At 42.2% G+C, this 12,666-nt stretch overlaps 1 protein-coding gene across 2 annotated transcripts; it reads left to right on the top strand.

Moving 5' to 3' along the window:
* The first annotated feature begins 425 nt into the window (after positions 1-425).
* ISCA1 (iron-sulfur cluster assembly 1) lies at positions 426-11,873 on the top strand. Of its 2 annotated transcripts, XM_055578980.1 has the most exons (5): positions 488-637; positions 4,867-4,971; positions 7,737-7,790; positions 10,371-10,476; positions 11,582-11,873. In XM_055578980.1, exons 2-5 carry the CDS (start codon positions 4,951-4,953, stop codon positions 11,728-11,730), a joined length of 330 nt encoding a protein of 109 aa, XP_055434955.1. In that variant the 5' UTR covers positions 488-637; positions 4,867-4,950; the 3' UTR covers positions 11,731-11,873. The 2 variants fall into 2 exon arrangements, with proteins under 2 accessions (XP_055434954.1, XP_055434955.1); XM_055578979.1 differs by lacking the exon at positions 4,867-4,971 and having other exon boundaries at positions 426-637.
* Positions 11,874-12,666: the final 793 nt, after the last annotated feature.

Here is a 12,666-nt window from a genome sequence, read left to right as displayed (position 1 = left end):
ACCTCCCGAGCAGCTTGGGGGAAAGCGGAAGGGTTGTTTATTGATCTGCGGTAATCCTACACTCCTAAAAACTGCCTCGCTGAACCAAAAAGGAAGACGGGACTGTGTGGAGCTGCCCGGGCCTCGGATCCATTCTGTCCTTGAAAGCTGCAGCTCTCCGGCCTGTGGACTTCTCTGAGCTCTTAATCGGCGGCGCCACACCTTGTCCAGAGGGCAGAGCAAGGTACCGAGCGCCCCCTGAGTCCACAAGGCGGAGCTCATTCCACGTGCCCCAGCGCTGCTAGAGACTGCGAGCCAAGACAGCCGGCAAAGTGACGACCTTTCTTTTGACCCCTGCGCCCCGCGTCACGTGACCGAGGCCCTATCGTCGCGCCCCGCCCCCGCCCGTCACTCACACGGGCCGCCCAATAGCGATCGCGAGGGCGGGCCCTCGAGGGGCGGAGCCTAGGGCTACTTGCGCAGGAGCTTGTGGCGTCAGAGCGCCCGCGGTGTCCATGGAGAGAGGTTGAGATGGCCGACCTCCAGCCCTAGACACCGGGGCGGCAGGACGGCGAGGATGTCGGCTTCGTTAGTCCGGGCCACTGTCCGGGCTGTGAGCAAGAGGAAGCTGCAGCCCACCCGGGCCGCCCTCACCCTGGTGAGTGGCTGGGGCGCGTGGCCGGGCCGGTGACATTGGTTCACCTCTGCCCCCCACAAGGTGGGAGGTCAGGGTGGCGGGACACTGCACGGCCCGACGACTGCGCCCTAGACCCGGTCCGCAGCCGCCGCATCGCCCTCACAGCCTGCTCGCCCCTGCTGCTGAGATAAACAAGCGCGGGCGGGCGCGGCTCCGGGAACCTAGGCCCGGGAACTACGTTTCCCAGCAGGCCGCGCGCTGTCGCGTGCGGAGGTGGGAGGTGCGCTGTGAGCGTGGCCCCCGGCAGTCCAGCGCGGCTTTCCGGGACCTGGGGGTCGCGCAGGGGCTGCAGTGCTGGGGATCGCTGGTGGTTTAGAGGTTGATATGCCAGGTTCCAGGCGTAACGGGTGAATGAACCAGCTTGAGGCCCTTATGAAGGAGCCGCTTCGAGCCCAGCCGGAGGACCTCAGTGGTGTGCGTGAGCGCCGTGAGAGCAGACAACAAAGCCCACCCCCCTTGCGAAGATCAAAGCTGCAGTGCACAAAGGGTTGCTTCCTTATGTCTCGGGTGGAAGAGGCTTTGAGATACTCTGTGCCTCCAGCAGTCCTAGGCCGTAGTGACTCTCACAAAGAACAAAGAAGGATACATTTCTGTCCTGAGTGAGTTTACAACGTACTCGGGGTGAAAGGTCAAACACTCAAAGGGGACTAGAGTACGTGCTGTAGCTCCTTAACAGGATTAACTGTGCATGCTGGTTCCTCGACGTACTGCCCAGTTTTGTTTTGTTTTTAACTGAGGGAAAATTCACAGAAAATTAACCATTCTTAAACGTTCGATTCGGTGACGTTTAATACATTCACAGTATTATGGAACTGTAGTTCCTACACACACCTGGCCTCAAAGGAAAACCCCCTGCCCATTAAGCAGTCACTATTTGTAGTTTTAAAAGATTAATTTCATAAGAAAACTTATAATCAGCATTCTTCTCACACACACACACACGACTCTTGGTTAAGAAACCTTTGCGCAAGCATTTGCTGAAGACTGGGAAAAAAAGATGAGAATGAATCATGGATTTCATTCAATCTAATGCCATCAATAACCTCAGATATGCAGATGACACCACCCTTATGGCAGAAAGTGAAAAGGAACTAAAAAGCCTCTTGACGAAAGACGAGAGTGAAAAAGTTGGCTTAAAGCTCAACATTCAGAGAATAAAGATTATGGTATCTGGTCCAGTGACTTCATGGGAAATAGATGTCAGACTTTATTTTGGGGACTCCAAAATCACTACAGATGGTGACTGCAGCCATGAAATTAAAAGACACTTACTCCTTGGAAGAAAAGTTATGACCAAACTAGATTGCATATTGAAAAGCAGAGACATTACTTTGGCAACAAAGGTCCGTCTAGTCAAGGGTATGGTTTTTCCATTGGTCATGTATGGATGTGAGAGTTGGACTGTGAAGAAGGCTGAGCGCCAAAGAATTGATGCTTTTGAACTGTGGTGTTGGAGAAGACTCTTGAGAGTCCCTTGGACTGCAAGGAGATCCAACCAGTCCATTCTCCAGGAGATCAGCCCTGGGTGTTCTTTGGAAGGAATGATGCTAAAGCTGAAACTCAAGCACTTTAGCCACCTCATGTGAAGAGTTGACTCATTGGAAAAGACTCTGATGCTGGGAGGGATTGGGAGCAGGAGGAGAAGGGGATGACAGAGGATGAGATGGCTGGATGGCATCACCGACTGATGGGCATGAGTTTGAGTGAACTCCGGGAGTTGGTGATGGACAGGGAGGCCTGGCGTGGTGTAATTCATGGGGTAGCGAAGAGTCGGACACAACTGAGCGACTGAACTGAATGCCATAGGGCTTGCTGCCAGAAAATTAGGATTTAGGGAAACAGAATAAAGTCACAATCAGGTGGGAGAATTTGTTTTCATAATGGGTCACTGTTTTAGGTCCATAAGGAGGTGATCCTGTATTCTACATTCCTATTTTCTGTGCCACCAAGCCCATTTTCATTTCTGAAGGATACACCATTAAGTCTAAGACCTACATTTCCCACCCTCCTGGGACACAGTCATGGGCCAGGCCTTTGGCACCTCTAGAAATGACTGGGAATGATAACGTAGCTCACTTTCTCAGACCTGAGCTCTCAATCCATGCTTGCTCCTTTATACCCGCTGACTTGTTCTAGCTTACCAGGCCAGTTCTGTCACCAGCACTGCTTTATCGTATCAGTGCTCGGTTCACAAGGACTGTGTTGCCTTACTTATATCAACATTTCCAGTTAGCATGCAGGAGTCCATTGTGTGAATTTATCCGACTTAACTCTCTAGTACACTTCAGTCACTTTCCCTGTGATCTTAGCTAGTGCCAAAGCACACCCCTGTTGCTTTCCACCACAGGTCTGTGGTTAGCAGGCTTGCAGTCATTTTAAACCTGGCATGTGTTGCCTAGTCGTAACACACTGGCCTTAACACATGTATTGATGTCTGCCTAATTTTCAAGTGTTTGCAAACATTTAACACCACCATGTTCATTTAAGTGCAAAAGGGGTGAAATCATCAATGGACTAATGAGTGAAGAGAGATGAGAGCAAATTTAATGAGATAATAAAACTGGTAAGGAGAGAAATGTTAGCTAAATATATAAGTTTTGACATAGATGTATTTTGACAAGAATTAGATGTATTGCAACCGTGGAGAAGTGCTATACCTGTCAGCAAGAAGTATGATTCCATGTTTTCAGCACCAAATTATCAGCAGTAACTGATGTTAATCCAGGAGAAGTTGGCCGTTTGCTGGAAAGAAAGACTTAAAAGACTAGTCCCAGGCGCTTTTATGCAGCCCAGGGTAGGTCCTTGATAGAATACGTAAGATTTCAACCCACCACATCAAAGGCAGTACCCTTGACACCTGCAGAGAACATCCAGGGTGGATGACGTCCCCTTCCCCTACTTCCCTGCAGACCCAGGAATTGATGAATGGTATTGAACATACAGAAGCCAGAGTAATTTTACTCTGGCTAACCAAAGAATTTGAAGATTTAACATTCCACTGTTGGCATGCATACATGCTCAGTCACTTCAGTCGTGACTGACTCTCTGGGACCCTATGAACTGTAGCCCGCCAGGCTCCTCTGTCCATGGGATTCTCCAGGCAAGAATACTAGAGCAGGTTGCCATGCCCCCCCTCCAGGGGATCTTCCCAACCCAGGGATCGAACCCACGTCTCTTACATCTCCTCCGTTGGCAGGCACGTTCTTCACCACTGGTGCCACCTGGGAAACCCCCACTGCTGGCAGAGCCCTTTATTTCCATTATACAAATTAGAATCATTGCAGCCCTACTTTACTGTTAGAGATATACCCACAGCTGGCCTAAGGCTCAGCTAAAGCTCTAAAGATTAATGGCACATAGCCAGCATCATTCTTGATGCACCGGAGAGAAGTTAATTTATTATATACAGTGAGTGTCTTAAGGCTTAATTTTTAGCTGCACCTGGTTGAGAAGGGTATGGAAACAATATAAGTTAAATACACTGGGGCTCAAGGAACTGTTCACTGAAGAACTAGCCCAGAAGTCCTTTGGAACAGTGACCAGGCTGTGAGATTTGTATATGGAGATAGTTTAAGGGGTATTACACAGGAAACAATTGGAAGTAGCCTGAATATCTAACGATGAAAGGTTGGTTACATTAGAGTGACTCCTGTTGGTGAGATAGGTAAATCATGATTGTAAATCATGATTTTTTTTTTTTTAAAGGTTTGGGAGTCATAATTCTTCATTCTTTGACTTGGTAGTCCTGTGCAACTTTTTGAATATTTAATCTTTAATACCTAAATCACAGAATCGAAAAAATAAAACGATGATGCATATAAACCATTAAGCATCTGGAAAGTGCTCAGCAAACAGTGAATATATGTATGTTATTATACTATGTGTCAAATAAGAAGCATGTTAAACTTTCAAAAGTAGGCTACAAATTGTGAATGGATACAATGATTACCTGCAGACACAGGAATAGTAAAAGGCAAAAGGGAAACGGCACCATAATGCCATAGCTGTTAAAGAATGAGTTAAACAGAGTATACTGTAATATATTCACTGGCTACTCCTTATCTGCCATTTTTTAAACTGTAAAATGTCAGATTTATTATGAAACTAAAATAGGTTGTAGCTGTTGGCTCATATTTAGTATACATAATCATGGAGTTAACTTTGGGTTTTAATCTTGTTTCTTTAAACAGCAAAAAATGAAAATTGCCTGGGGAATGACTAAGGAAATACAGTATTGAGGATGGAAAGTTTCTGCTACAAGGAATAGAAACCCTATGGCATTGGATAAAGTAAAAGTATGTTGCTATGAAGTAGTTAAAGTTTTTTCATCTACAGTGCTTTTTCCCGTAATTTCGGCAACAAAAACAGACTGGAACTCTTATTTTTTTAAGGCCAAAATGTCTCACTCAAAGATACTCTCACTTGAAAGAATGTTTTGTTCTGTGATACACATATAAAAGACATCATTATATTTCATTGAGTTTCAGGGGCTGCTCAAATTTTAATTCACTGACCAAATCTCAGGTGAATTAGACTCATTAATTATACATAAATTTCTTGGACAGATGTGGGTTTCTGAATTATTTGGGGGAGTATGTTGAAGTTGGAAAGCCATTAGGCATGCAGCATGTTGTTTTGAAGTTTTTATATTATTTCCTGGAAGGATCTTAGGTCCCAAATGTTTCCTGTTCGGTCATTCTGATTTGTTCTGAAAGTCTATCACTTGGAAGATTCTTTCCCCTGAATTGAGTACTCAGCAAGGTTATCCATCCTCATTAGTAGCACTCCTCCCAAGGGGGTACGTTTGGTTTCTGCCTGACGCTAGACAGTTAAGACACGTTTTGATTCCTGTAACGACAGTTCCCCGACACAGGTTATTTTTCCCTCAAGCTCCTTTCAGTATTAGATGTTGAACATCAACCACTTTGTGATAAGTGAACCACTCTCTCTGAATTGTTTTTGTTTGGTTGCTTAAGTGTTTTCTACCAGGAGTTGAGAAAAAAAGGAAACATGTTACTTTTGTAAAGGCAAATTAGACAGGTTAGAAAGTTATAGGGCTCAGGAGTTCCCTGGTTGTCCAGTGGTCAGGGTTTGCTGCTTTCATTGCCAAAGACTGGCCCAGGTCCAGTCTCTGGTTGGGATGAAAAGAAACACCAGGGGGTGTAGGAGCAGCATAGCGTGCATGCCCTGATCTTACATCACACAGCGGCACACCTCCAAGCCACCAGCTATAAACCAAGGTTCCACATCAGGTTGGACTTGCAGCAAATATTTTCCGGTGGCTGTGCCATTTTTTTTTTTAATTTACTGAAAATCTGTTGATTGTAATTTGATAGTAATTAGGTTAATTTCTCTCACATGGGAAATTTGACCGGGAAATTTTAGAAAGCTAGTTTTTACTGGCAGTCATTTAGAAGGGTAAATAAGCACTTAAATTTTTTTTCACTAATATTTCTGTGACTATTTGAAGCTGACATACTGTAATCTCAAAAAAAAAAAAAATCCATAATCCTTCAGCATTTCCTCCTTTCCCTGACCACCATCCCATTCCAAGTTGTTGCTCTGTTGGCTTCTGTTCTGATAGAACCGTGGGAAATGGCCTTTTTAAACCTTAACCCACTGTGATTCATTTAACTTTTTTTTCAATGAGGCACAGTAAGGAATATGTACACAGCGTGTATTAATAACCGAAGTCAGAGTTTCACAAACTGAATCGAGTTCAGTGCATTGGTTTATCTTCTATTTTGGTGGGGAGGGAGAGGGTTGCTTTTTTAATGCCAGTCTCAACCTTCTAAATTGGTTTCATGACTTTTCTTGGGCCCAGACTCTGCTTCAGCATCTTCATTTCTGGCCAAGCCCCCACAAGACGGAGTGAAAGAGCGCACCTGGGCCATCCGTGGAGTCCGCTCCCCCAGCACAGGCATGAGTTACGGCCCCAGTGATGGTCATAATGTCCACTCAATTTAATGACCAGGGAAATGCATGTATAGAAAATTAGAGAGCCAGCACAGCATTGCCAGCTGGAGGAGCTAGTAAAACAAAAAGTAGGAAAGATGCCTCTTCATGATGACATACTCTCATCGTTGTAGTAACAGCTGGCTTATGTTGAGCTCTTTGTTCCGGGCACTGTTCTAGATGCTCGTTAATTTGCTCATTTACTCTTCACAAGAATCCTGAGGAATAGGGACTTTTATCCCTGTTTAAGCCAAGTACTGAGCTAAGACACAGCTAAGAAGTAGACCAAGAATGCCCTGGGACAGGCTTTCTCCCTGGAAAAGCTTTTTCCTCAAGGAAGTTTATCTATACACATGTAATAAGTACATCAAGACATTTTATTTTGAGAAAACTAGGCTCAGTTAAACAGCATTTCTCCTGAAAACTCTTGTGTGTCTTTCTTTGTATCTTTGACTAGCATAGTTCTGGTTGTTTAGATACCCGAGATGCTGATTTAGGAATCTCTGAACATTTGGTGGGACTGGTATGAGAGGCACACTCTGTGTTATTTGATGTGTTATTACTCTATGTCACTTTTTTCTCTAAGTATGCATTTGTTGGCTCTGAATAGGTTTAGGGTAAGCAGAATGAGCAACAGAGTTAATAATGATCAACAGGGGAAATGCCTGAAAGTTGCCTCTCCCAGTGCAGTGCTTGATGTCACTCACTGAGTGTTGAGTGCCTTCTGGCTGTCAGGCAGAGTGCCTTTTGCTGAGCATAATGTAGGGATACAAAGTATATGCTGACCAGAAAAACTAAGTTTGTGATCTAAGTAGATAGTACCATAGAGATTATGACAGGGAGCCCTCCTTGACCAGATTAGAGGAAGGAGGGATGAAGAGGATGTTGCTAGTAGATATTTTTTTTTAATTTTAAAGTGCTTTTGATTGAGTAGAGTTCATATGCCTCCATAAAATCCAGAAGGTACTTTGGCAAGAATGGAACATAAATTCATCCCATGAATTTGTTAAAGATTAGTCCTGAATTCTTAAAGCCTAGGAAATACAATGCTTTGAAGAACGTAAAATTTGTAACTAACAACTTCGATAACCTTTTCTTTTTTCAGACACCTTCAGCAGTAAACAAGATAAAACAACTTCTTAAAGATAAGCCTGAACATGTAAGTAAAACCAATCAGACAAATATTTACTAACAAATTGAAGGTGTGTTTCCACAATAAGTTTATCTTGTGATAAACAGTATACTTTCATTAATTAGGGGTTTTTATTTAAAAAGTGAAATATGCTCATGATTGTTACATGCAAATAACACAGGTCGTTAGGAAAAGGAAGTCACTGTCTCACCCCACATTCTTTATTCACTCTCCCTTCTAAGAGGCAGCCTTCTCGTGTCTTTGCAGAGACATCTGTAGTTTATTTATACCTCTACCAGTGTTTCTCAGCCTCAGCACCGGTGATGTCTTGGACTGTGTAGTTCTTTGTTGAGAGTGAATTGCAGGATGTTTAGCAGCATCTCTGGCCTCTGCCAGAGTAATTCCCTGAGGGGAACCACCAGCCTGGGCTTTGCTTGTTATGTTTGCATGTGTGTCTCTTTTCCTACCTGGGTGAAAACATACCATGCAGGCTGTGGTAACTCTTTGCTTTGCCCTGATAATATAGCGTGAACATCCTTCCCTGTCCTTATGTAAAGTCCTCATGCTTTTTCATGGCTGCATAGACTAGTATATTCCACTGAACAAATTTAGCCAGGCTCTCATATAAAAGGTCTTTGGGGTTGTTCTCTTTCGATGCTGCCACAAATATTATTCAGCATATATTTACTGTCTATAGCATGCCCATTGCTCTAGACCTGTAGGCGTAGCTTAGTTCATCTATGTCGACTATATTCTTAGATGTAGAATTGTTCAACAAGGGGTATGCATATCATCTTAGTGCATCATTAATTATCTAAGGGATATGTAAATGACTTCCAAGACAATTAATATTTGGTGATTAGACAACAGAGTAAGTTCTGGGTTCTTTTGCACAATCTGTGTTACAGTGTAATAGGAGTTCTAGCATGTTCCTCCTAAGAATTATTAAATCTAAAGTGTATCAGTGTTCCAACTCAGTTTGGGTAGACTAAAGACCAGAGCATAAATTGACCAGTTGACACAATTTTGCTTTGTAGTGTTGAGGAATGTTTGTTCACGACGTGAAAAGGGTTGAGCAAACGCTTCATCAGGTGTTGTTTGTGGCGTAAGCAGTTCCTTTTCCAAACTCCAGTTACCTAAAGTGCCTGAATCTATTCCTGATAGTTGAACTTCCTGCTCCTTTGAGTCTTCCTGTTGTAAAGATAAAAGCTAAGTTAAATATTTATGACATGTGCTCCAGAATTTCAGTCAGGCAGTTTATTATTTGTCATGTTGAGTATGTGGAATTGCCTCGCAGATTCTCAAAGCTGTCACTCTGAAGGTGTGCATAAGACTACTGTCTGCTTGTTTGAGGACAGAAGAGAGTGCTCTGAATGCTTTGGTTCCTCAGAACCCCCAGATGGCTTAGCATCTAACTCACGATCTTCACCAGATATCTTCCCATGTTATAGTTACTTTACTGGAGCAAGCACATGTTACTGCTTTTCAGGGAAACAAGATCAGCTTACTGAAATGATACTTCTTATGATAATGCTATATAAACACATGAAAAAGAAGATGGGACCCTAGAATAGAAATTGGGGAAATGTTAGAAAATTACGCAGACGCAGACATTAGTATTTTTAAGGTGCTCTTTGATCATTTTTTAAATTTCTTGTGTCTGCGTTGACTGCAATCTTTTGCTTTCTGGTAGTCAAGAATGTTTACAGAATTACAGCCCCATGTCACGGAGAGGCAAAATGAGATTGCCAGGTGATGGCCTATCAACCTTGGTGAACCTAACTACAGGGAAACTTCTGGGAGAGGCTCACATGATGAAGTGGAGCAAAAACATTTTTGAGAAAGTCCAATTTTCTTAGATAGTCATCTCTGCTATTGGATATTTTTTTCCTTTAAAAAAAGCAAAGGTGATTATTCCTTTTTGGAATTAAAATTCTTCCCTTAAAAATGGTTATTCCCAGACTAAATGGCTAATAGTAATCGTTAAGTAGTAAACTTGGGTTTAGGTATAGTGGAATATTATAAAGGCATGAATTGCAAATGGTAATTATGCAAGTTAATTACATGGGGAAATGTTTTCAGTGGAAAAAACAGAGAATAAACTTTTTTATTTCTACTCCTAATAAAAGTTATGCTTAGGGAATTCCCTGGAAGTCCATTGATTAGGACCTTGGGCTTTTACTGCCAAGGGTGCGGGTTCAGTCCCTGGTCAAGGAAGTAAGATCCTACAAGCTGTATGATGTAGCCAAAAAAAGTTTAGATTTTATATGACATAGGCTGAAAGAAAACAGGAAGAAACATAGCTCGTTTTTATAGTAGCGGTGACTGTAATTTTGGGGGGCAGTGTTCCCTTTGTATTTTTTCTTTGTATATAATTGGTTTTTATTCTTTTTCAGATCCCTGCCAGCATTGTAGTGATATGTGTAGATAATTGAGATGTTTATATGCTAGTTTCTCATTCTGCTTCCTAAAGGGACATTTTATAACAGAAATCTAATATTTATCTTTCACTTTTGAAGAAATGAATGTCAGATAGGGCTTTTATTAATATAAGTGTTTAATCTGTGCTACCTCAAAACCAAGTTTACTTTTACAATGCCTTTTCAGGTTGGTGTGAAAGTTGGTGTCCGAACCAGGGGTTGTAATGGCCTTTCCTACACTTTAGAATATACAAAGACAAAAGGAGACTCTGATGAAGAAGTTATTCAAGATGGTGAGCTTTAAACAAACTTTTTCTGGGCACTTTGTTCTACCTAAAATGTTGAGCCTTCTGAAGCCTGAAGAGTAATGATGATAATAATAAGAATGGTGTCTAATGCTCACTATGAGGGAGACGTGGTTTAACAAGCTTTCATATGTTAACTGTTTTATGCACAGCAACTAAATGCGAATAGTTCTATATCGCCCCCATTTGGTAGATGAAGAAACTGAGGCACTAAGAGGTTAAATATGTTTGCATAAGGTCACACAGCTAGGAAATGGCCTTGTGAACATTTGAACCCAATCAAGTTTACCCTGGAGCTGTGCTCTTAGTAACCAGTTGATAGATTATTGGATAAACTTACTTGTTTCAGTTATGAAAGGTTATCATTGTGTGTCTAAAGATTTTAAGATGATAAAACTTCAACCACTTGAATGAACCAACCACTTTGGTGTGAAGCATCTACATCAAATAAGTAAATATTTTAAAATCAATGCATAAAAGTATCTTAATCCTGTAATCTTTTATCTGACTCAGTTTCTTGTAAGGAAGAAAGCTTTCTTAATCCATTCGTATTTATGAGGATACCTACCTCCACCTACATAGTAACTGGGAAGTTATGTTATTATCAGTTTAACAATCCGTAAGTAGAAAAACAGAACTACTTGTCCTGATCACTCTGATTTCGTCTTATTAAACCAGTCCATTGTATCATAGTCCTTTGTGTTTCTCTAGGCTTGGAGGTTTTTTGTGTGCACAGATGTCATTTCAGGATTTTCATTAATGTTATTGACTGCATCTTTACAGCACTCTTACTGAGAATATACAGATTTTCATCATGTGGCAAATTTCAGTTTTACATAGAATTGTCATGGAATTTGCTTGTGTACAGCTGTCTTGCCTAGTACAATTGTTTTTGACATAAATTATTGTGTAGGAAAGGGGACAGACAGGAAACTGAGCACTGCATTCCTTAAAGGAAATGAGACAGATTCAAAAGCGTCTTGTTTGACTTCTGTTAGTGGTTACTATTTAAAGTTCAGTTGTGCTTTGAATCAGCACGTTCCAGGGTGGGCATGACTCATGTTCTATGACTCAGCGTTTTCTTCTCCCTCAGGAGTCAGAGTGTTCATCGAGAAGAAAGCACAGCTAACACTGTTAGGAACAGAAATGGACTATGTTGAAGACAAATTATCCAGTGAGTTTGTGTTCAATAACCCAAACATCAAAGGAACATGTGGCTGTGGAGAAAGCTTTAACATTTGACTCCTCAGGACTGCTCGGGCTGTAGGCCGCCGGAGACCTGTGGAAGCTCTGGGGCTTATTGAAGAAACCATGTGACTGTCACGTGATTAAGGTGTGTAATGTATGTCTGCCTTCCAAGGAAAATAAAGTGATGCATTCGAAAATGAAGCCAGTGTGTTAGATTCCAGAGAATTGATACTTTTGTTCTATATACGAGACAGAAAATGAGAATCCATTGCTCTCTTTTGGTCATCTTTCTGATCTGTAAAGAAAAAGTTAAATTCTCCTTCCTGCATCCTTTCTGTTAGAACTGGTTCCATGAAAGTAGCCTTCCTGGGAGGATTTCAGAAAACGTATTCTTAACAGCTGTGCTTTGGTAGATCTTTCACTTCCCAACAAGATTGATGACTAGAAATTCAGAGGCAAGAAGTCTAGACTGCTGGTGTTCTGTGATGGTGAACTGTTTTCCTACCCAGACTTGGCATCGTGTTCCTACATTTTTTATCCAGAATTTCAGCGTCAGATGCCTCATTTGCTTATCACCCTGTAGCATCCCCAGCCATTAGATTAAAATAGTGGACAAAGCTTTCCTTGAACTATAGTGCCAAACAGTTCCCAGTGATGAGATCAGAAGATAAATACTTCACCCACCTGTTTTTAAGTCCATTTCTTTTGCCACTCTTAAGTATCTGCCCAGAGGTGAGACCTCAAGCTGACTCAGATCCTTTCTCTTAAAGTCTCTCTAAGGGACTTCCCTGGTGGTCCAGTGGTTAAGATTCCCCGCTTCCACTGCAGGGGTCATGGGTTCCATCCCTGATCAGGGAAATAAGATCCCAAAATGCTGCATGGCAAGGCCAAAAAAAAATAGCAGAAAGTTCTCTGAAAAGCCATCTAACCCATTCATTCAATTCTTTACCTGGGGAATAAAACCAGAGGAATGCTGATGGGCTTTTGTCC

This window comes from Bubalus kerabau, chromosome 4, assembly GCF_029407905.1.
Source record: "Bubalus kerabau isolate K-KA32 ecotype Philippines breed swamp buffalo chromosome 4, PCC_UOA_SB_1v2, whole genome shotgun sequence".
Taxonomy (NCBI): Eukaryota; Metazoa; Chordata; class Mammalia; order Artiodactyla; family Bovidae; genus Bubalus; species Bubalus kerabau.
Note: the sequence above shows the minus strand (reverse complement) of the source record. Positions and strands in the feature narration are given on the sequence as shown.